Source organism: Colletotrichum paranaense (genome assembly GCF_030867605.1).
Source record: "Colletotrichum paranaense strain IMI 384185 chromosome Unknown Scaffold_13.1, whole genome shotgun sequence".
Taxonomy (NCBI): domain Eukaryota; kingdom Fungi; phylum Ascomycota; class Sordariomycetes; order Glomerellales; family Glomerellaceae; genus Colletotrichum; species Colletotrichum paranaense.
This window is the reverse complement of record NW_026848971.1, coordinates 371,444-394,496: the sequence shown is the minus strand read 5'-3', so window position 1 is coordinate 394,496 and position 23,053 is coordinate 371,444. Positions and strand designations below refer to the sequence as shown.

Sequence of the window (23,053 nt, the reverse complement as noted above, 5' to 3'; positions counted from 1 at the left end):
CCCATTTTCCTTACGGAATTTTGCGGCTAGCTGCAAAGCTGTCAGAGTCTCTTTGATGTCCCAGAACGAGCGAGCCAACCGCCGAAACGGCGGCCCCTCCAATCATGCTCCGGTGGCTGGATGCACGCAGCTCAGGTGAGAGAGGGGAATCAAGAGCTTCGAGACAACATCACTCATGCAATCTACCTGCCGCAAATGATCCGAGTGCGGTGGTAGGAGTCAGGCCATCAGTCTTTGTTCACTCGTCCTCACAGGGCTGAACTTGACCCCGGGCAATGCACCCGAAGAGTATGATGCAGGGTAGTAGATAATTTTGGAGCTGACAAGTCTTGCACGGGACGCCATCGTGCCCTCATGCATTCGCCGTTGAGTTTAAGCCATGTTGTGGCCATGGCTCGCGACGTGTATGGATGTCGCCGTGCTTGCGGGTTGCGGTGAGGGACACACGTTGCCCCGAACAAACAATTGACTTCAATATCTCGATTCATGTGATATGTATACATTGCTCTATAGCCGCGCGTTTGTTGCTATGATTAGGTCATGTTCCAGCAAATGGGGACATCATGCCCCTATGCTCAAAAAAAATCAATTCCTCCGTTAACTCCAGTAATGCCACATGCCCCATGTCCTGCCCCTCTACTTCATGACTCTGGTCTGCCACCTCCCACTGCTAAGAAAGCTCAACTTATGCAGCTCCTGCCTTTACCAGGTGGGCGTACTCCAAGCCCTGGGGTTGGCTCCAGGTGCTGGGGTCCTCAGCCAGGGCCGCCATCTGCTGCTGCTGGAGGTTCGTGGCGCCGAGCTGCTTCTTGTTCATCTTCTCCTTCAACTCCTCGGTGATGGCGTCGACGTCGACCTTGAGGTACCCGCGGAGGAACTTGCCCACGTCCGTGTTCTCAACGTTGCCGCGGATCTTCTGGGCCTCGTCTCCGCCGGTGCTGTAGACGTTGACGTCAAGCGCCGTGTGGCCATGGGTGCTCCAGCCGACGTGGGCGCGAAGGCTGATCATGGCGGCGAAGGTCAGGACCGAGACCTCGGGGTGGTCGACGAGGGCCTGGAGCTCCTCCGGGTGGGCGTTGTCGATGCCGAGGCCGGGGACGACGAGCTCCTTGTTGACCCATTGCTTGAGCTCCTCCTTATTCAGGGTCTTGCCGCTAGTGGAGGCGACTTTTTGCAGGAACTTTTTGGAGAGAAGCTCGGCGGAGGCCGAGGCCTTTGCGAGGGCCTTGGGGTACCAGTTGTAGACGGGGAGGTGTCCGGGCTCCTCTGTTTATCACGTAGTTAGCTGGCTGCAGACATGCTTTTTGATGAGGACGAAAACAAGAATTGAAAACTTACGCAAAGCAGTAGCGAGGCCACCGGTCTCGTGATCGCTGGTGGCCACCAAGAGGGACTCGGTCTTGCTGTCCTTGACAAAGTCGGAGACGAGTTTGAAAGCCTTGTCGTACTCGAGGACCTCCCGGACCTGGGCGGCAGGGTCGTTGATGTGGCCGGCGTGGTCGATCCTGCTGCCCTCGATCATGAGGAAGAAGCCCTTGTCGCTGTTCTCCGTGGCCTTTTCGAGGGCGCGCAGTGCCGTAGCGGCCATCTCGCTCAGGCTCGGGTAGACGTCGCTCATGTTGCGGCGGTCGATCTCAAAGGGGATATCGTAGTGGGCGAAAAGACCGAGCTGGGGGAACGAGACCTTTTCGCCGCCCTCGAGGGCGTCAAAGCCCGCGCGGTCGCCAGCGTAGGTCCAGCCGAACTCGTCCTGGGCCTTCTTGACGACGTCGGTGTTGTCGAGTCTGCAGCTGCCGTCGGTGCCGTTGGGGAGGAAGTGGCAGCGGCCACCACCGAGCATGATGTCGACGACGCGGCCGAGGGGACCGTCGCCGACCTCCTGGAGGGCGATGTCGTCGTTCATGGCACGGGTGAGGACGTGGCTGGCGAAGCAGGCGGGTGTGGCGTCCGTGATGTCGGTGGTGACGACGAGGCCGGTCATGAAGCCGGCGCGCTTGGCGGCCTCGAGGACGGTGCCGCAGGGCTCGTAGTCGGGGAGGACGGAGATTGCGCCGTTGTAGCTCTTTTTCCCGCAGGAGAAGGCGGTGGCGCCGGCGGCGCTGTCGGTGACGAGGGAGTTTGAGGAGCGAGTGCGGGAGGAGCCCCAGAAGTGCCTGTCGAGGGTGAGGACGTCGTCTTCAGGGAGGCCCTCGACGTGCTGGCGGAAGCTGCGCGTCAGAGAGAGCGAGGCCGGGCCCATGCCGTCCGAGACCATGAAGATGAGGTTGCGCTTGCCCTCAGTGGGCCTGGGGAACTTTGTCGAGCTCCGGTGCTGGGTCCATACTGCGAGGACGATGAGCGCTGCCGTGGCGAGGAGGGCCCAGGCGAAGAGGACGATTTCGCGGAGGCGCGAAGGGCCTGGGGGCGTCCGGGAGGAGTCGTCGCTGTCGTCGCCTTCGCGGCGGTCGTTAATCAGGGGCGTCCGTTCGGAAGACTGCGTGTTTGCGGTATTAGCCATGATGTTTAACCCCCAGTTTGCGATTTAAGCTCCAAGGTGGTTGGTTTTGCGACCGCGGGGTGTCTTTTGTTTGATAGATGTGAGTTTGGGATAAAGTTCTGTTTTGTGCTTACCATCTTGGAAACGTCTCTACTGTGTAGGTCCTCTATTGCGTGGCAAACGCAAGCAGGGAAGGGATTTCGCGTCGCTTCAGTTCCTGTCGCAGGTGAAGCTGGGATGGTTTGGAAGCTGACTCTTGCCCAGGTTGATAAGGTCAGGTACCTGAGGTAAGTGACGGGGGGCTGGGATCCTTTTTCAAATGACGGAACCGAGCCAGGACAGGCAGCCCCTCCACTATCGCTTCCAAGTTCCGTGCCCTGCAGCACGATAACACCCCGTCGATAACCTTGACGACCTTGATGACCTTGGGGGATAGCTTCAGTGGTGTCTGACTCTCGTCCACTTTGGGAAATGGGTCACGGTCTCAATCTTTCGTTGCAGGGCTTCACCGTCTCCTACCAATCCTACCAATCCCGACGCGTTCATTTGGAGCTTTGGGGGACCGTTTGGAGTAACTTTGAGAGATGTGACTGGTTGGGTGGCTCCTCCCCCAGGGGACCCCACCATTCCGGGCATGTGCTGTGACATCACGCCCGCCTTGTCATCCCGTGGTCACAGGTGCCATCTCACCCACTGAACCTTAGATACTGGTAAGCCTGAGTCGGACAGACACATTGGATAACTTTTGCGAGTAAAGGGATTGGTCCCGCGATGCGGTCTGGGCTGAGCCTCACACAAGCCTTCCCTCCAAGGCCTTCCAAGGGATCTCGCCCGCGCTGTCAGCTGGACTGCTTGTCGTTGGCTTAGACTGGATCATGTGGGCGAGCATCTGCGGGGAAAGGTTAGGGGACACACACTCATATCACTTATACTCCCCCCCTCCTCATGCTCGGAATACCGAACGTGGTTAGGATCAACTAGCTGCCGTTGGTCATGGTTCACATCTCATTGGATCGTAAATCTCGGTGGACAGGCCGAAGGGCTTTTGTTTGATTCACATGGCATTTTCGTGGTTTGAACTTTTGGGCCCGATGGAACCTTGTTGCGGGTGTCTCCGATCATCTTTCTCACCTTGTCTCGAGGGCGGTAAGTGTCGTTTGGAGACATGAAGGCAGTATGCTGTTGTGTTTCGTATGCCTTCTTTCCACTGTACAGTATGGTTAAGCTCATTTCTGTTCTTCATTGAAATGACGCGATGATGTACGGAAGATGAAGCCGGAAGCCCTCTTCCAACCCAGGCTACTCTCCACGCTGAGGATGAGAATGACCTACCTGGCAGGCTTCTATTTGCGACATGTCATCTGCGGTGTGCCGCAAACCTTTTGTAAAGAATACGGTAACAAAGCTTAGTAAGTACGGAGTGCATCCGAATAAATATATTGAGGAGCCACCTGAGCTTAGTAGATTCTCTTACATCTTGAGTTCCTACGTTTCTTATGAGCTCACTCGCCCTCTTATCCTTCGACAATGGAGGTTGAATCTTTATTGGCGTTCCACCTACATCATAACAATTGCTAGATAGCGTTAAGGTGCACATATATATTTAGCACTTATGATGGGTGATAATGAATTACCTATTTACTTAACAGCAATTTCCTTATATCTGCCTATAAATAACTTCGAGATAGTACGTAAATTAGAGAAAGACTGGTTGCGGAGGTGCTGACGCCTTCTGGTAGTTGATGGGGTGTTACGTTGTGGTCAAGGTGGCATCGGCTACCATCACTATGTGTAGTTACCTTCTACCCGTTTCCAAGTGTTAGCACAATTTTATTCTTCTCTTTGATACCTCGTGCCATCGAATCTTCAAAGAGCTGTAATGTATGGGGAAACCAGCTGTTTGGCAGGGAAGTGCGCTCTTTGAGACTCCTTTCAGAGTGTCCGGGCCAGATGACACTCGGCCTATTTTCCACTTCAAAGCCTTCAGTCTAGATGACCTCGATAAGACGGCTGGTCGTACAGCGAAACGACTAGCAGAGGCCTAGAGGCACGGAGTGAACGACTATGGAACGTTCTCGTCATACAAGCGAAGCAAATATACGAGTCGGAGTTCAAGAACAGATCAGACGGTTCTTTGTCAAGCTTCTATATTACCGACGAGATCTTGGGACCTACTTTTCCGTGGCCCGGTCTTGCAACTTCTTACTATTCTACAACATAGCGGGTTCCTATACTGGTCATTATATGTACTATCGCTGAGTAGAAGTTGACCCGGAAATAGAGAAGCAAGCCATTTTCTGATCAATTCACAGCAATTCGAGTATTCCTGTTAGGTCTGACAAAGGAGATTCTGATCTCGTCTACCTCACCATTCACTTCTCTGTGTTGAGGTATACTTTGACATATCGTCACCGATTCACTTCGCACGAGGCCCCATGATTTAAATACATAAAAGGACGTTCAGCCCGACCATGTGGAAGAAAATTCGCAAAGCATATTGCACAAAGCATTCTATCATTGCCCAAAGACACTACCTACCCCTTTCACGCAACCATGAACGCAAGTTCCAACACTCCAGCGATGACAGCAACGACTGCTCAGCCAGTCCTTCACACTGGCATCTGGGACATCATCCTCGAGCAGCTTGCTGTGAGAGGAGACCATGGTACTCTGGCGAATTGCACTTGTCTCAACAAGGAATTGTCTGAGTTAGCGTCTCGACACCTCTACAGGTAAGCAAAGACCCCTATAATAAATGATGCCTATCCTCCCCATCAAAGAATTGTCCACTAACCAGGCACCAGTGCGCAATTCTGCCCTCCTAGATATTGGGGCGGAGAGGCTACAGGAAGCCTTTGGGCGAATCTGTCTGCCGACATGTTGGTGTGCGAGGAGCATCCAGACGCGAACGAAGCCTTCCCTGCTACCTACCACCCGTACCTGCTTTATATACGCCATCTGAACCTTCTCAACTTTCTCTCAGTCCACGGGTGCAGACCTTTCCCCGACCAGCGGTTCGTTGCTGTGAACCGTGAAGCTGCCCAGCAGAACCCCGGCTCCACGACTGATCAAAGCATTGTCGCGGCGAACCATGTCACTGCCGAAACCCCGAGCATCGGATGCTTTGGAGATCGCCTCCTCCGCAAGCTGGCTCAAATGTCCACAGAAAAAGGCTTAAACATCATGCTTAAGAGCTTGACGGCAGACTGGTGGATGAATGTCCAGCCAGTCATTCATACCTTTAGGAAGCTGGAAAGTCTCTCCCTCGTCTTTCTCGATGACTTGGACAAATCTGCAGCCGCATTGATCACGACGCATCTGCCAATATTGACGAAGATATCAGTGGTACAGGCTGATGACTCTGAAATTGCTTCCTTTGCAGATTTCATTTCGGAGCTGCCGCCGACTCAGTTGCGTTCGTTCGACTGCTCCCTCAATCAGACGCAGATGCCCCTTTTGGAAGCAATTGCGCAGCAAACTTGTCTACAGGAACTAACTTTGCAATTCGTAGTTCGCCCTCCTTTCGAGTTGTATCGACTCTTTGAGCTGACAAACTTGACATCACTGACCCTCAGCTTCAACTACCAGCCCTCGCCTCAAAACCGTTTGAGATTCAAAAGATGGGCAGAAGAGAACCGCAGCAAGGTTACAGACTGGCTCAAATTTTGCCAGGCTCTTCGCAGTCTCCATCTCTTCCGCTTTCCAGACCTCATTCCCGCTGTTGCTGATGCTCTTCCCTACTTACGTTTACGCAGATTACACATTTTTTCGACGGGATGCTACGAAGACTTCTATGAAGCACTCGAGACGCAGCAGCTCGAGTATCTCTTCTTAGCCGAGTGCTCTGAAGAAGGCCTCGTCAACCCTACTTCGAGGTCGAAAGAACGAGGCGAGCTCGTCATGAAAGCAGTGACAGCCATGCCGTGTCTTCGGGATCTGCGGCTGCATACATATTCCACTATGGACTGCAGTGCGCTTGATAATATTGCCAAACACGTACCGAAGCTCCAAACGCTATCCTTTGTCTGCCGAAAAGGCGAGAATTCGACCTGGACGCTCCGCGCTCTCGAAAGCTTCAAGCACCTCACCAGCTTGACAGTACTAGGCCACACCAAGTTCTCGTCGCGCGAGATACTCTACTGGGTCAGCTACATGCATTGCCATCAGCGCCCTGGCGGCTTCAGGCTGAGTCTCCCTGCACAAGATCCGCGGTCTTGGTACCGAGGAATGAGAGCCCCAGCCCAGATAGTGCCTTCCACTAACGACCCGGCGACGGCAACTCTGAAGCAGGTGTTAAAGTGGCTGGCCGTATTTGGAAGGGAACGCCACTGGCGGGGCAATGACTACGAGGCTGAAGAGGAGCGCATGTTTGTACAGCTTTGGGGCGATGCCAGGGGCCCGGCTGAGGGGCTGCAGCTTCTTAGAGGCTCAGGGCCGTACGCGCCGTGGTCAGGCTTGATGCATAGCACGGGTCTGCCTATTGCTTGGAGGAGCTTTCTCTAAGTCATAGCCGGAGAAGTAATTCTGATAGCTGGAGTAAGTTGGTAGATGAATAAATCATGAGTTTATAGTAAATCGAGATGAAATATGAGGTGAGGTTGAGTCAAGGCGCAGGAGCTTTGAGGTGTTGCACCGCACCTGCTTCGTCCGAATTTCTGGGGGAAGTTACGTTCTTGGAGCCGCCCCGCAGTACCTGAGTACCCCACGACCACTTTACGCGCCGTGACGCGCTTCGCCTATGACGACCGCCCCTTTCACATTGAAGCAAACCTAACGCAGTGAACTAACATCGAACTTCCTGACATCTGTGACTAAGCTTCAATGATATTATAACTTCAATCCAGACTTCTGCGGTGACACGATGGCTATCCTCAACTTCACGCTCAGCGAGGACGCTGTCGCTGCCTTCCGCGACGTACTCGCCTGCCTGAACAAGTTCAGTGACGAGGTCTCCCTAGAAGCCAAGAAGGACAAGGTCAGTCACTTATTGTCCAAGCACTGCAAACGACAAACATGCATATTGACCGAATTGCATGTAGTTGGTCCTCACAGCACTCAATGCATCTAAGTCGGCATACTCCTGCTTCACATTCACCACCAATCGCTTCTGCTCCCGCTACCAGTTCGAGGGAAGTGCGCAGTACCGGGACAAGTTCTACTGCACGCTGTATACCAGGGTATGATTCTCACTGGAATTTTGACATATATATTGCCAGAGCCTCATTGTTCTACAGTCACTCGCCTCCATCTTCCGAAGTCGTGCAGGTGGCGATCCTCAGCGTGATCGCGAGAAAGAGAGCACGATTGATCGTTGTGATGTCGCTATTGAAGATGGACCAGGTGTCAAGAGTCGCTTCATCGTGAAGCTAGTTTTCCGGAATGGTATGCTTATCAACCTGGATCAGTACGACATAGAAGTAACTGACCAGTGATTCAGGTGTCACATCTACACATCGACTGCCGTTCGAGGTTGCGGTGCCAGTGCACGCCAAATTCGACCGAGATGAAGCGATCCATCATTGGACCATCCCCTCGCGGACTTTGAGGCAACTGATGGAACATTTTGGTCCTGGAGTCGAGCTTCTGGATATTAACTCAGATGGCGAACATGTTAACTTCACATGCTACACAGAGAAGACGACAAATGGAGACGGTTGGCTCCGATACTCCTTGGATGTGTCTATGTATACTAACATCAGATGCAGAGGTTCTCAAGAAACCACTACACACATCAATCGCCATTGAGGTCGACGAATTCGAAGACATAGAAGTCGAGGATAAGCTCCGCATCGTTATCAGCGTCAAGGACTTCCGCGCCATTATCCAGCACGCTGGCATCACCGGCAACCACATCTCCGCTCGATACTCTAATCCGGCGCGTCCGATACTGTTCACTTATCCCGGCGACGGCATGAGTTGCGAGTTTCTGCTCATGACGGTCGGCGAGAAGGGTAACCCGGCCCAGAAGACGAAGAAAGGTAAGGCGAAGGGCGCCCAGGCGGCTCCGCAGCAACAGCTCGAAGCCGCGTCTAGAAGACAGAGTGCCGCGCCGTCTGAGACCCCGCAGCCCCAGGAGCAACCACCCGCGCAGAGTATGCCGCCTCCAGCGCTGTCGGCATCTGTATCACGGAGTGGAGTCGCCGCGCGCACTTCACTGTTCGATTTGCGGCCATCACAGCGACCGCCTCCCGCAACCATGGCTTCTCAAAGCCTGTTTGTGGACGACCAAGACGAACAGGCGTGGGAGCCCGTCAGGTACGAAGAGGACGATGATCCAGACTTGGATGCAAGACTTGGGTGGGATCATAGTAATCAGCCCGTAAGTCTCTCTGGCCAGATCGATCTACCTAGGACCATGATCTTAACCCACATGTCTCTTCAGACCGCTTCTTCCATGCACCTTGACCGCAAAGTCGCTGAAGAGAATACCGAATTCGACCCGACTCCAGCCAGTAGCGCAGGATTGGAGCCCACACAGCGCCTTGATGATGTCAAGCGCCTGGGCTTATTCTACCAAGGCCCATGATCTATTTGAATGGATGGCAGTGTGATGGTGTTGCTGCCGTGCCGACTTCGAATAGCCCTCAGCCGGCAGAACCATGTCTGCACCATTTGTCAACCGGTGATGATAGTCACCCAGCTAGTCGCGCAGCCCGCGCCGATACCCGCAATTTTAGAACCAGGAGGAATAAATCTTGACGACGCAATGACATTCCACCGTCCCTTGACATCGTTGTTCTCAACTTGCGGCCCGCAGTTGCCGTGCTCTCCCCATCCCCAAGCGAGCACATCGCCCGTCTCTGTGAAAGCAATGACATGTTCGCTCCCAATGGCAATCTTTGATAACTTGGGTAGGCTCGGCGGCGGGAGCTGTCCGTGGTCGTCTCTTCCCCACGCCATGAGCTCGCCGTCCTTCTTCAGAACATAAACATTGCCCCAGCTTGCACCGACATCTGTCCACTCTGGTACGGAACTGGGCGCAGAGGACTTGATGTTCCATTTATCAGAACCCAGAACGAGCAGCTTTCCTGAATCTGAGGCTCCAAACAGACAAGTAAAGTCCTTTCCGCAGACGGCTCTTTCAACCTCGAAGTCGACGCCCTCGATCTTTCTCGGCGAGTAGACGACCGCCTCTGGGGATCCGCCTTGGCCCTTGCGCACATTGCCCCAGGCGTACGCGTCGCCGTTGCTCAGGATCACCACGGCATGACCCATACACGCCGCCAGGTCTACGATCTCGGTCCCGGCCGGCGGGAATTCCTTGAAGAGGGTGGCGGACGGGGAACGAACGAGGAGCTCTCCGAGGCCCAGCTCGCCCTTTTGTCCAGCGCCGAAGCTGTAGATCTTGGTCTTCTTCCCCTCGGCGTCTTGTTGGACGACGAAGGAGGCTTCCCAGGTTGCGGCGATCAGGGCTGGTGTGGCCGGGGCGGCGTTTGCTTCATCCTTGCTGAGCTGGACTTGTTGGAACACTGGCTCGTCGGTCTCTGCTGCTGAGGTGAGGCCGCATGCGCCGCTGGTCGCGTCTCCGCTCCACCAAAGTCGTCCAGATTTTGTGAGGAGAAGGGTGTGGTTCCCGCCTGCTGCGATCTTGACTACTGGCGATTCGGTGTCCTCTGGGAAGAAGATGGCTTGCTTGGGGACGGAGACGTCTTCTTTGTGGCCGATGCCGAGCTGGCCTGATCCGTTGGAGCCAACGGCGAAGAGGACAGACATCTTGTAAAAATGTTTCGCCTTGATATGATACTGTTGGTTTGCCAGATGAGGGAGCTTTCTCTCGACGAGGAGAGCTTCCTGAGCTTGGTAAGGTAGCCAGTAGCTTCTGCGGACCCCCGCGAAATATCGCAGTAAGCAGATTCGTCCCCCACCAGTTTCTCGCATGCATTTAAGCAGTTCCATGGAGGGGCCTTTCGGCCAATCTTTCCCGCGTCTCCGCCAATGGATCCGCGCTGCAAAGATCAAAAAGCGGAACTTGAGCCGCCAACTTTTTTTTCTTCTCATCATTCGCATCACAACACTCTCGCAGGACGGTGCTTGCAGACAGCGTCACGATTCGATTCTCGATTCTGCGCCAGAGTTGTTCGTCGCTTGTGAGGATGTGAGAGGTTTTCTCTTGGAGTAGAACCTTTTGCAGCCCTCTCCAACAGAGGCTTAATTTCCACCTGCGCAACGAAAATCTTCTAACCTGATAGGAAAAGCGTGCTCCGCACACGGCACGATGGCATCTTCTTCGGCTCTCCCTTCACCTCAGGCCGCCGCCGGCATCCCCGCTGGAATGGAAAATTTCGTGGTTGGCCTGATTGGTATGGGAGACATGGGGAAGATGTACGCGCAGAGGCTTTCTGCCGCTGGATGGAAGTGAGTAATTATTCATTCCCTGGCTGGGCCTCTGCGCTATTCGATTCTTCTGGTAAGCTTCCTCTCCCGTTCTGTTCACATCCTCCTTCAACACCACCACATCTCCCCATTGGTCATGATGACAAGAGCGCATTTGGCTAGAGTATCGCCCAAGGCATTCTCAGGTAACCATTCTGGCCCTGGGTACCGCTGAGGGCCTTCCATGATGATACACCTAGCTACCTTAAACTTTACCTGTCTGAACCTTCACAATCATTCTGTTCTTTTTCTATGACTCGCATCTTGGAGAACCGCGAAGCTAACAAGCTTTTCAGGAATCTGCAATAGCTTTATGCCCTATCTTTGCTATACCACCCGCTCAGCTTATACTGTGTCGGAGAGAAAAGAGGAGGATCTGCAAGAACGGGGAAGATGGCTGACGTCCCGGGTGTCGGCAGGATCATGGCTTGTGACCAGGAAGAAAAGTACGAGAGCCTGAAAGAAGAGTTCTCTGGAAATGTATGGGAATGCCACCAGACCTGCCTTGCCGCACGCTTTCTAGCATGGGAACCCCTAGGTGTTCAACCCCGGCTGAGCAGTTTCTTGATAGAACAATGTCCAAATTTGCCGAAATGGCCACTACGTCTCCCGCGCCAGCGACTACATCATCTACAGCGTTGAAGCTGCCGCCATTGACCGCGTGATCGCCCAGTATGGACCTTGTATGACCTTTCCCCCGTTGCCACTGTCATCTCTGCCCATGCTTCCCAGCCCATTCTCAACCCACGAGAGGCTCATCATAGTCTAACATGATCCTCCAGCAACCAAGCTCGGCGCCATCGTCGGCGGCCAAACCTCCTGTAAGGCCCCTGAGATCACAGCTTTTGAGCGTCACCTCCCCACCGACGTCGAGATCGTCTCCTGCCACTCCCTCCACGGCCCCAACGTCGACCCGCGCAACCAACCCCTCGTCATCATCGGCCACCGCGCGTCCGCCGTCGCCGTCGCGAGAGTCGAGACCGTCCTTTCCGTCCTCGGCTCCAAGCACGTCCACCTCACGGCCCTCGAGCACGACCGCATCACCGCCGACACCCAGGCCGTCACCCACGCCGCCTTCCTCTCCATGGGCAAAGCCTGGCACGCAAACACCCAGTTCCCCTGGGAGATGTCGCGCTACGTCGGCGGCGTGGAGAATGTGAAAATCAACATTATGCTGCGCATCTACTCCCAAAAGTGGCACGTCTACGCCGGCCTCGCGATCCTCAACCCCGAGGCCCGCAAGCAAATCTCCCAATTCGCCCGCTCCGTCACGGACCTGTACAAGCTCATGCTCGAAGGCAACGCCGTCGCCCTCCGCGCCCGCGTCCTCGCCGCAAAGGAAAAGGTGTTTGGCCACGACGGCAGCCCCAAGTGGGCTGACCGGCCCCTGCTGAACCCGGACCTCCTCGAGCGCTTCTCCCTCGGGAAAAAGGAGGACCAGACGGAGCCGCAGCGCGCAAACAACCACCTCAGCCTGCTGGCCATGGTGGACTGCTGGGCGCAGCTCGGCATCGTTCCCTACGACCACATGATTTGCTCGACACCGCTGTTCCGGCTGTGGCTCGGCGTTGCGGAGCACCTATTCCGCAGCCGCGAGCTGCTCGACGACGCGCTGCGGACGGCGGTGGAGGACCACACGTACCGCTCCGACGATCTCGAGTTCACGTTCGCGGCGAGGGGGTGGGCCGAGTGCGTTTCGCTGGGTCACTTTGAGACGTGGAAGAACCGATTCGAGACGACGCAGCAGTTCTTCCAGCCTCGGTTTAAGGATGCCGTGGCTGTGGGTAATGCCATGATGAAGGCTGTACTGGAGAGCACCAAGAATTGATGAGACTCGTTTTGCGTGTGATGGGAATGGGGATAGAGCTCATGAAATGTAGTTATGATGGGTGATTTTCATTGATTAACAGAGCCTTGGCAAGCTTCGCTTGTCGTACACTTGTCTACTGCCCACCTCTCTATTGGGGTATATGCCGTACCAGAAAGCAATATCGGCAATTCCTGTTCGCAACCGGGGAATCCTTTTGTGCAATCCAACGCCTGAGCAACCAACACCGCTACTCTTCTTGCCATGTCGACTTCTCAAACCTGAGTGATCAAATCCGGCTGATGCATCTCCACGCTTTCTTCCAAGACGGCCACACCGTTCAGGACAGTGAGAGGCTGTGCGAGGAAATTTCCCTGTTCTTCCTCCTGTGCCTCCATCTCCGTGGCGTCGTCGCCAAGATGGCTACTTACACCGGCCGGAAGACTTGTAGTGGTTGAAGTCGTTGTGTCCAGCCACGAAGCGTCGTCTTCATTTGGTTCGGAAGGCTTCTCGACTTGGGCGGCGAGGTTCGGGGTCCCTGGGGATCGAGGTAGATTGGCGTGTGGGACAAGAAGAGTGTAAGGGGTCACTGGTCGCGGTTCGAGTGACGAAGGGCCGTTGATATTGAGCTGCGCTGCCAAGTGGCTCGCTAGCTGCGCATCGCTGATGTATCTGCCGGTATCTGAAGATGATACAGAGGATCCGGTCAAGGCCTGAAAAGAATGTCAGAAATTGTCCATAAAACGGTTGAACGGTGGTCCTCGCCGGCAGCAAGGAAAATTCACTCACCCCTGAAGATGATCGAAGACCAATGTTGGCAAGCAACTGAGAATTACACACAGGTCTTTCGCGAAAGAGGTGGAAGCCGTAGCCGGTGGCTGCGGTGGCAGGAATGTTGCCCTTAGCGATACCATCCAGACTGATAAACGCTCGGTCTGCTCCGCCGGGGCGACAGTACGAGCAGATCTTGTACTGACACTCATCTTTGGACTTGGGTACCCAAGGAGCGGACATGCTGGTCTCTAGAATGTCGTCCAGGTCGTAGGTGCTGGACGACTGTGTGCCATCGTGACCTTGATTAGGTGCCGGCTTCGCTCGGAAAGATTCTCGACGAAGGACGTCTCCAAGCTAGATGGTAATAAACGCATCAGCAAATGCATAAGGCATTTTGTGTTGGATTAACGTACGTGCTTCCGTTGATTGAAGATAGTCATAAGTTGATCAGTCGTGTAGGTGGTCGTGATATCCCTCGGGGGCATCTCCTCGAGAAAGCTGGCAGCATTCCCTGATCGTTTCTCCGGACCGCGGTTCCTTGGCTGAACGGCAGTAATCAGATGCCTACCGATATCGTCAAAAGTGACCTGGAGTGTCAGTACTATGTTTGTATCGTGATGCTGCATGAGCTAACCTCTTCGCCATTGGAGATACAATTGCGCAAGATTTCCTCCTGGTCCTGGCTACACCGGTACAGCCATCCGAAGTGCCCGTAATTACCGCATGAATCGCATCTGAGGATGTAGCTGTACACTCGAACCATTGTGACGTGTGTGCAAGCGCCGTAGGAACGCGCCAGGCGGTGTGTCGGCTGGGGTGCCATATTGATAGCGGACAGCCCAAGTTGCGGCACACAATTCTCGAGGAGATAGCCGCCCGATGATGGGGATGGGTGTTTAGATGATACTCCTAGGTGCGGTGGTCATGGAGCAAGGTGTAGTAGTAGGTGACTTTTGCTCAGTACTGTATGTTGAGGAACTTGGAGGAGGGAGCCCATATTGGTGATTGCACTTGAGAGGAAGGTACAGCTGTTGCTCATGGTGGGAAGGAGCGCCCGACTCACTCACCTACCTTTCATCTCGACCTCCACCATGAGATGCATGAGATGAAAGAAGAGCCAATTAAAATGTAATCCTGAGTGTTCGACGAGGTATACACAAGGTAAGGCAGACGCTTCACTTCAAGTTCTACTGCTTCATTATCAAAAGTGCCTAAGGTCGTGTTCAGAGAATTGTGTTTCTGAGGCCCTGAATTTTATAAAGCCTATGCCTATCTTAAGATGTGAGACGATCGTGTTGTCTTGCCTTATGACATACTCCTTTACATTGTGGTTCGGTTGTTCAATGAGCTTTGTCAAAGCTGTTCTTTAATAAGATATAACATGTTTAGTTGTCCCGTGTCTTGGATGACAAAGACATCAAATTGAAGAACGGTCACTAAGCGACACATATTTTCGTTTCGAATGATTCTATTTTCTGTTTGACGCCTCTCACAACTAGCAAGATGGAAACGTCAAGACCAAGTTTGAAATCAACGGCGTCATGAACTCAACGCCCACATTCTGGCACGTGGTTGAGGATGAAGGTCGGACACACACGTCGACTAAATGAGTACGCGGTGACTAGACCTATGATTGAAATAATCGATCTGCATTCTCACTGTACTTTTTTGACATTGGATGCGTTAGTGCGTACTTATGCCGATTCCATGTCGATCATGAGCACAAGTGAGCAAGAACCGTTTCTGGCTGTACAGGATTCAGTCGACAGTCATGAAACGGCCCCTACTTCTTTATACGCAAGGTCCGTCTTGAATTGAGGTAAGCAGGGCCTAGGAGGTAAAGCGTGGTTGAGTAGATAGATACAGCTTGACATGGCTCATCTGATAATCCCGGCACAGACCGAGGATGTTTGACGAAACCTAGTTGCCGGATGCTGTAAACACACTATATCCAGACTCTGAGATGCAAAGCCTGGCATCGGGATCAGAAGAAAAGTCGTTTGGATGATCTTCGGACGACCCGGGAGGGCAGAGCATGAAGCTTCGTCATTTAACTAGCTGAAGTGAGGGGACGACTGGACGGGGTCAACCCGGCATTGCGGTAAGATGGTCGGCAGGTGCAGACAGACAAACAGAGTTGGACTTCCTCCCACTCGATTGGGATAAGGTAATAGCGTAAAGTGCGTGAGTGCATGAGAGGGGATGAGCTGGCGTGCGACGTGCATCTGTCTATTCGGTGCCGCCCGTCATTCTCTGGGCCGCTGCCGCCCCTCCTCTCAGAACTCATGGACCAAGGTGAAAAAAAAAACAGACCTCGGGCCATTGGTAGAGAGCAGCCAATGGGACACTCTTCTTGAATACACCCCTGCAGCTCCGTCCAGCTCTAGCCCGTCATGCAACATCCCGGTTGTGTTGCTCGGAGGAGGACGAATGAGCATTTCGCAGCAGCGAAGCTCTGGTCCAGCGTCGGCACCACCCCCATCAATTCAGTCAATTTCCCCCCCAGCCCGAGGCCTGTCTTGTCGTGCTTGTCTGCCTCTAGTGGAAGTCTGCCGTGCCCAGGTCGTATCCGTACGCCCCCAAGGCCCCAGCTGTGTCAACCTCCTCGACTACTCGACCACACATGAACAACCCACTCCGTCGTTCCCTCTCTCTCTATCGCTGCCGCCCAACCTCCCCTCCTAACGACGGCTCAGACGCTCTCTTCACGTCCTGCGATCTCGAAGTAAAGTTGGTATGTTGCCCTGATTTCTTCACCTCTTCTCGTCTCGTTCGTGTCAATTGTGAATTGAGGGTCTCCAGCGAGCCAAGCTCCAGTCGCGCGCTATCAACCAATCGCACCTGGGTCGGTCGGCAGAGCGACGCGGTAAACAAATCATTGGCCCCCAGCGCTGCCACTCCCTCCCACTCTGGAGCCGCAATTCCAATTGACGAACACCCCCCGGAAAACCCATCGCAAACACCCTCAAAGACGGGCCTCCCAAGCTGATACTCCTCCCTTCACCGCAGTTTCCCCCGCGATTTTCTCGATTACGTTAGCGATACCCCGGAAACTTTAGCCCACCATGTCGGTCAAGTTCGAGAAGGACACGATAAAGAAGGGTGTCGAGGAGGTCAAGAAGGGCCTCATCGGTGAACCTCTGCCCGGTACCAGCGGCAAGCACCCCATCTCCGAGGCCATCGGCACCGCCATCACCGGCGGCAAGAAAAATGCGGGATCCAAGGGCTATCTTGCGGTTCGTCCTCCAATACCTCCACTCCGTTCCGTCATGTGTGGGCGATACGATAGAATCGCTCGCTGCACCATGGTCGGGAGTATGGATATGCCAGGCCGAAATGCTGACGCTGTGCAACCCAGGCCTACATCAAGCAGCTCGAGCAGAACCCTCTGCGCACCAAGATGCTCACTGCTGGAACTCTCGCCGGTGCTCAGGAGCTGATCGCATCTTTCCTCGCCAAGGACCGCAACAAGCATGGCAACTACTTCACCTCGCGTGTACCTAAGATGGCCGCCTACGGCGCCCTCGTCAGCGCGCCCCTCGGCCACTTCCTCATCTGGGCCCTGCAGAAGACCTTTGCTGGCCGCACCAGCTTGCGCGCCAAGATCCTGCAGATTATCGTCAGCAACTTGATTGTGAGTGGCATGACTTAGCGAGAGCCGTCTATAATGTGCGTGCTGACCCATCATCTGCAGATTGCGCCCATTCAAAATTCCATCTACCTTACCGCGATGGCCCTCATTGCCGGTGCCAAGACCTACCACCAGGTCCGCGCGACCGTCAAGGTTGGCTTCTGGAAGGTCATGAAGGTCAGCTGGGTCACTTCCCCGCTGTGCTTGGCCTTCGCCCAGAAGTTCCTCCCTGATCAACTCTGGGTGCCCTTCTTCAACCTGGTGTCCTTCATCATCGGCACCTACATCAACACCATCACCAAGAAGAAGCGTCTTGCTGCCCTGCGCAAGAAGCACTTCGGTGACGGCCGCTCCCCCTCCATGGGAGGTCGCCCTGAAGACTACCCCGGCCCCAAGGACTACCCTGGCCCGATGGGAGGTCCTAACCCCCCTTACTAAACGACTCTTCTATGGTGAGATGGTTGAGAGATGACAGCAAAATAACGCCCAGTTGATGAGAAATCTGGTAACATCTAATACGAAAACGATATCAGTCCTTTGGGGCGGATCTCTGGAGTTGAGGGGCGTGGAGGCAGTGTGAAGATACGCGAGCTGGGAGCAAGCGGCTTGGATAGACCGCAAACGACCGCCGAATATCCCTGTACAATTTGCTTGCTTCAAATGTTGCTATCATGTTATATGTCCCATGTGTCGGTAGATAGGTTCAAATGCGCTTGGATTTTTTAAGTTCAGTATGCTTGGTATTTCTGTCCGAGGCCCATCTTCCCAGGTCTATCTTTATGCTGCATGATACGAGTTGACCCTGTATCACACGTTCTAGTGATGGATTGCCTCACTTTGTAATGGTCTCTGAATATGATTGCCCATGGCTGACTTGCGTATTCGAGACGTATACTTGCTCGGGAGCAACCTGAGATACCCTTCATCCGATACCTCGACGCCACAACAGAAGCCCTTATAGGCCCCGCCAATTCCGTTCCTGTCACCAGCCAGGAGGCGCCCGTCTAGGTCGACGGGTCAGGTCAAACTGGCTGGGTGGTGGAGTGGTTTAAGGTCAACTTTCAATTATACGCCAACCAGCCTACTCGACGACAGGCTTAGCGAGTACCCGAGTTCGAATCCCAGCATGAGCACCAAGAGATGTAGCCACACCGGTGGTGAACTCTTTTTTTTTCTTTTTCCCTTTCTACCTCCATAGGTAGTGGGCACGGCCTGCGTTGCTCATACTGGAGTGAATCGTTTTCCTGTAGGTGTCTGTGTTCCTTTACCGAGGGATCGCCTTCATCACTCCCCTGCCGTCGCCTCGCCGGTGTCGACCATGAAGCCAGGACTCCAGTACTCCCATTCGGGACACTGCTTGTCCACCCACAACATACCCTCGCTAAGAAGATCCTCCAAGGCAGTCTGGGCTCGTGCCCTCGGCCATCGAAGATTAACCATTAGCATCGAGATGCTCACGTATCCCAGCACCTGCACGGCCTCCAACACCGCGCTCTGGTCCGTATTGAGCTCCTTGGGTACACTCCGAATGTACGACTTGCTCCCGACCTTGATGACGCTATGCGAGCTACCCAGCGGCTTCAAGGTACCGACGGCTCTCAGCACGTCGTCCTCCGTCACCTCGCTCGCGCCCTCCATGCGTCCCTTCATGATGCGCTCCCGAACCTCACGGACGCCAATCAACCCGCCGTTCTCGTCGCGCGTCGCGCTGCAAACCTCCACCACGCGCACCGCCAGCTCAAAGTAGAAGTCGTTGACTGACCGACCGAGCAGCTGCGCCCATATTGACGACGACCCACCCCCGCCCGAGGACGATGAAGAGGACGCGAGCGGGTCGACGCCGATGGCGGAACACATGCGGGCGAACTGGGCGCGGAAGGACGGATTTGAGCGGATATCTTTTGCGTGGGTCTGCGCGAACTGTTGGAGGAGGGAGCGAAAGACGGAGAGCTGGGTTTCGAGGGCTTGGGAGTTGCTGGTGCGGAGGTTGGAGCCGTGGGATGCGTACTGCGCCGATGTGATGCGGGAGCGGTCGAAGGCCGCAAGGCCGACGCCCTTGCGCGACATCCTTTTGTAGTGTTCGTCTGTCGGATTGTAGTGTGCAGGATGTTCGTATGTGTAGGAGGGTGGTGGAGGATGACGTTTCGGCCGGGGATATGTCACTGTAGTCGCGGAAGAAGGTGGAGGTTGCGAATAGAGGGGCGTTCGGTGGTCTTGGTGGATGCCCGTATCGGAAGGTTATCGAAGCCGATGAGTGACATGCGGTTTCCCGGCGGACACTCCGCTCTCAATCTCGAAAGATGACATAATCTCTGAGTAGATTCTCCACTATTCCGTTTTTATCCCAAAGCTGCCCGCGGGCTCGGCTGTGCCACAGAGGGCCCACACTAAGCGACTTCCACAATCGAGTACCAATTCCACATCACGTGCTTCACCCTCCCCACCCGGAGAATCATCGGTCGCACCAGCCACTAAACGGGCCCAAACCCCCAGCAGAAAGGGCACAACCCTTACTGAAATCCAACTCGCAAAATTTCGGTCTGAGTCTGTCTCCCAAAGCACCATAGACGCCTGCCTCACGATCGCGTTGCGAATTTCCTAACAGTCCCCCCCTCCATCCCGCAGCAACCATGTCGTCCACCCAGACCGTCCAGTGCTTCGGCAAGAAGAGAACCGCCACCGCCGTTGCCCAGTGCAAGGTACGATAACGATAAATTCCTCCTCCCCGAAGCAAGAGAGCAGCTCCGATTGAAGATTTGGCGAAGGAGGGGCGTTGATGTTTGGATACTTGGAAAATATGGAAGGCTGACTGTGTTTTTGCGATTAGGCTGGCAAGGGCCTCGTCAAGGTCAACGGCAAGCCCCTCTCGCTTGTCCAGCCTGAGATCCTCCGCTTCAAGGTACGATTATTTATCCCGCGCGAAACTCCGATAGAGACTTGGTCGGCAAGAGATGGAAATCTGGAATAGAACCCACGGCATTGAGGGAAGGGACGCATAGGGCGAGCGTTGCGATGCTGCGCTCTGTTTACGGATGCGAAGAGTTGTGCGCAACGTAGCGCTCACCCTTTGCTTGCCAATTCGCGAAATCGGTTCGAGGAAGACAAGCGGCCAGGGTCTAAACGAGAAACTCGCAATATCAAAACCTCATGAGCCCGAACGAGAAAGAAACTAACCCGTCTCCCGCACCACAGGTCTACGAGCCCCTCCTCGTCCTTGGCCTCGACAAGTTCGCCAACATCGACATCCGCGTTCGCGTCACCGGTGGTGGTCACACTTCCCAGATCTACGCCATCCGTCAGGCCATTGCCAAGTCCGTCGTTGCCTACTACCAGAAGTTCGTCGACGAGCACTCCAAGAACATGCTCAAGCAGGCCCTCGTCCAGTTCGACCGTACCCTCCTCGTCGCCGACAACCGCCGGTGCGAGCCCAAGAAGTTCGGTGGTAAGGGTGCCCGCTCCAGATTCCAGAAGTCTTACCGTTAAACGGTACTCTTTCTGTTTTCTGGGAGAAGGTGTGGAACAGCCTGGGGAATTTGGGGGAATTTATGCGGCAGTCAACAAAAACCTAGGGAAGGAAACTGTCGTGGTTTCCCGGGTCCGGTCAGCTTTTGGTGTTTCCCGCGAAAAATTTGGCAGTTACTGTTTTACGGGGGAGTCAAACGTGGATCAAAAGGATCTGGTTCCGTTCCTCTCCCTTTCTCGTTCGTCTTTCAAAGGAAATAAAGACTTTCGAAAAGGGATGGACGGCCAGAGAGAGCATTCGATTTCCGGGTCGATGCACATTGCATGGCATGCCTCGCGGTATCGCTGCTTGGCTTGGTTTGTAAAGGGTCAGGCAGGCAAATGAAACATTGAAACTTCATGACACGGCGTTCTGGGCTCGAGCTATGCGTGTGCCGTGTTTCTTTTTAATTTCACTTCCTTCTAATCCTCCTTTCGTTGCACTCTATGGTATGGCTGGGAACGGTTGTGTCCATCACGCAAGGGTATGATGGTTCTCCAACGATGACATTCAACAATATCCCTACGTTCTCAGGAACCCCCTCGATGCCGGTCGTGTCTATATGGTGTTCTATGCTCACTGAAACCTTGCGGGCCAGCTTCCTCGGCCTCGCTCTCCTGCCGCGTACTCACTCGGAATCAGTCGCAAAGTGTCCTCTTACCCCGCGACCTTCTTTGCGCGCATTCCACCTCACCGGGCAACTAAAGAGTGCATCGGTCGAGACCATTCCCTACACGTTCAAGTTGACTCACTTCAATCCTACCTCCTGTCTTTATGCCATTCAAGTTCTGGCACCTGTCTTAAGCCCGGCTGCTATCTCATATCACTTCTCCAGCATCCCCTGGATGGCTAGTCATAGTCCTCCGTAGGCGGGGCTTCGAAGTGTGATACAAAGCGAAGCTCATCTGTCCCTGATTGCTCGCCTTCAGCCACGGCCCGGTCCCTGAGTCCTTCGCGTGAGTCAACTCTTCAGCCTTGTTATCTGCTCAGTCACGTCCGCCCGACAAGGTTGCATAAACACTGGCCGCACATACACCTTCGCCCAGAACAGGAAACGAGTGGGCAGTCACCAGTGACACAAAAAGAGTATCTCTCGAGGTTCTCGTCATCAGGGGCAAAAGCTAGTGATCAGTGGGAGGCTTGAACTCCCGGCCTTGGCATTACTCGACATCTCTGATGAGATATTAGTACCACGCTCTAACCAACTGAGCTAACCGACCAGCTGATTTGTTGCAAACTCCTGGGCTTGAAGCCCTAGAGCAAGGACATCGTCAGATTGCCCCCCACCTTGAGGACAAGGGTGGTGGTGGTTTGCGAGAAAATGGGGGGCTTTGGTCCACTGAGTGCATCGGTTAGACGCTCGCAGCCTTTACAGTGAAGTGACTACTCGTAAGATGTGGGGATTGAGTGTGTGGTTTTGGATTTTATACCATGGGGACTGCCTCTTGGTATGGTGGTGATCTTGAGACGGGCGTTTTGGTGTGGCTTGCATGCCTCAAGTGCGCCTGAAGCTCACAAGCGTTTTTGCCTTTAATTGACAAGACGGATTGTCGCAAGACCATTGAGGTCTTAGCAGTTATAAACTTACTTCCTAAGGACATTTCTGTACTCTAAGAGTCTATCTATTACATATAGCAATAATGTGTTTTTCATGATTCTCATGAAGCTCACCGTGAGACATGACACCCTGTAAAGTAAATCAATAAACTTCCCCCAATGAAGAGCCAGCATCAGCTGTCCACACTGCAACTTACAATAAGACAAGATGAAAGTTTGGGGAACCACACATCGTTTGTTCATTCTATGCCCCTCAGCAATTCGATCCCCGAGAGTTGGAAAAATACCAAATATTGTGGCCGTATTTACTCATACTCTTTCCGAATACATCTCTTTGACAATCCGACCATGCTCTTAGAACACAAAGTCGGATTCGTTCCCCAAACCGAGCCCGTTCGAGCCACCATGCACCTGCGTGAATCTCACCCACCACGTGGGTCAACAAATTGAGTCACCACCAATCACCATTCCCGGCCCCTTCGCACCATGACACCGATTCCTCGAAGATCCGCGCATTTCAGACCCGCCCTCTAGGGCTTGAAACAACGCACAACTGGCTCGCCTTCTAGAAGACCAAGTTAGGCACTCAACTCGCCGCTCCCTGCAACAACAGCCCAACAGCTCAGTTCGAGCTAATCCCCGATGGCACAATTGGCTAGCGCGTCAGACTGTTAATCTGGAGGTTGGTGGTTCGAGCCCACCTCGGGGAGAAGCAGTGGTTAAAATCCACCTGGGAATATTCTCTTTTGTCATTTTTGCATGTTGACATGTTTGAAAGTGTTCATTGCCTTGCTTTGTCGGTATCCTTGCTTGTTTACCATTGTTGTTGCTGTTGTTCGTTTCAAACTTTTGCAAGCCTCAACTGCCTCAAAGTTTAACGGTGCTGAGCTGACTTGGAGTTGGAGAATTTCGACTTTTCTGTCTTGGTCACAA

General features: G+C 54.0%; 9 protein-coding genes across 9 annotated transcripts; 5 read left to right on the top strand and 4 right to left on the bottom strand.

The window, feature by feature from the left end:
• Positions 1-685: 685 nt before the first annotated feature.
• On the bottom strand, positions 686-2,497 carry CPAR01_13601 (alkaline phosphatase; the record flags this gene model as incomplete). Its single annotated transcript, XM_060497853.1, has 2 exons — positions 686-1,266; positions 1,339-2,497. 2 exons carry the CDS (start codon positions 2,495-2,497, stop codon positions 686-688), a joined length of 1,740 nt encoding a protein of 579 aa, XP_060343321.1.
• Positions 2,498-4,264: 1,767 nt separating this feature from the next.
• Positions 4,265-4,468, top strand: CPAR01_13600 (uncharacterized protein; the record flags this gene model as incomplete). The annotated part of the gene is made up of 1 exon (XM_060497852.1): positions 4,265-4,468. A coding segment is annotated over one exon (204 nt), but the record flags the coding sequence as incomplete, so codon positions are not given.
• Positions 4,469-5,029: 561 nt separating this feature from the next.
• CPAR01_13599 (uncharacterized protein) lies at positions 5,030-9,002 on the top strand (the record flags this gene model as incomplete). The annotated part of the gene is made up of 7 exons (XM_060497851.1): positions 5,030-5,208; positions 5,281-6,947; positions 7,321-7,451; positions 7,516-7,653; positions 7,711-7,858; positions 7,914-8,129; positions 8,182-9,002. The coding sequence occupies 7 exons, from the start codon at positions 5,030-5,032 to the stop codon at positions 9,000-9,002; spliced, it is 3,300 nt and encodes a 1,099-aa protein (XP_060343319.1).
• Positions 9,003-9,091: 89 nt separating this feature from the next.
• Positions 9,092-10,189, bottom strand: CPAR01_13598 (RCC1 domain-containing protein; the record flags this gene model as incomplete). The annotated part of the gene is made up of 1 exon (XM_060497850.1): positions 9,092-10,189. One exon carries the CDS (start codon positions 10,187-10,189, stop codon positions 9,092-9,094), a length of 1,098 nt encoding a protein of 365 aa, XP_060343318.1.
• A 502-nt stretch (positions 10,190-10,691) lies between these two features.
• On the top strand, positions 10,692-12,677 carry CPAR01_13597 (prephenate dehydrogenase; the record flags this gene model as incomplete). The annotated part of the gene is made up of 4 exons (XM_060497849.1): positions 10,692-10,831; positions 11,194-11,329; positions 11,421-11,532; positions 11,632-12,677. 4 exons carry the CDS (start codon positions 10,692-10,694, stop codon positions 12,675-12,677), a joined length of 1,434 nt encoding a protein of 477 aa, XP_060343317.1.
• Positions 12,678-12,931: 254 nt separating this feature from the next.
• On the bottom strand, positions 12,932-14,253 carry CPAR01_13596 (uncharacterized protein; the record flags this gene model as incomplete). Its single annotated transcript, XM_060497848.1, has 4 exons — positions 12,932-13,369; positions 13,446-13,784; positions 13,844-14,017; positions 14,065-14,253. 4 exons carry the CDS (start codon positions 14,251-14,253, stop codon positions 12,932-12,934), a joined length of 1,140 nt encoding a protein of 379 aa, XP_060343316.1.
• A 2,242-nt stretch (positions 14,254-16,495) lies between these two features.
• On the top strand, positions 16,496-17,499 carry CPAR01_13595 (Mpv17/PMP22 family protein; the record flags this gene model as incomplete). Its single annotated transcript, XM_060497847.1, has 3 exons — positions 16,496-16,666; positions 16,789-17,064; positions 17,125-17,499. 3 exons carry the CDS (start codon positions 16,496-16,498, stop codon positions 17,497-17,499), a joined length of 822 nt encoding a protein of 273 aa, XP_060343315.1.
• Positions 17,500-18,345: 846 nt separating this feature from the next.
• CPAR01_13594 (EAP30/Vps36 family protein) lies at positions 18,346-19,128 on the bottom strand (the record flags this gene model as incomplete). Its single annotated transcript, XM_060497846.1, has 1 exon — positions 18,346-19,128. The coding sequence occupies one exon, from the start codon at positions 19,126-19,128 to the stop codon at positions 18,346-18,348; it is 783 nt and encodes a 260-aa protein (XP_060343314.1).
• A 563-nt stretch (positions 19,129-19,691) lies between these two features.
• Positions 19,692-20,544, top strand: CPAR01_13593 (ribosomal protein S9/S16; the record flags this gene model as incomplete). Its single annotated transcript, XM_060497845.1, has 3 exons — positions 19,692-19,760; positions 19,889-19,960; positions 20,254-20,544. The coding sequence occupies 3 exons, from the start codon at positions 19,692-19,694 to the stop codon at positions 20,542-20,544; spliced, it is 432 nt and encodes a 143-aa protein (XP_060343313.1).
• Positions 20,545-23,053: the final 2,509 nt, after the last annotated feature.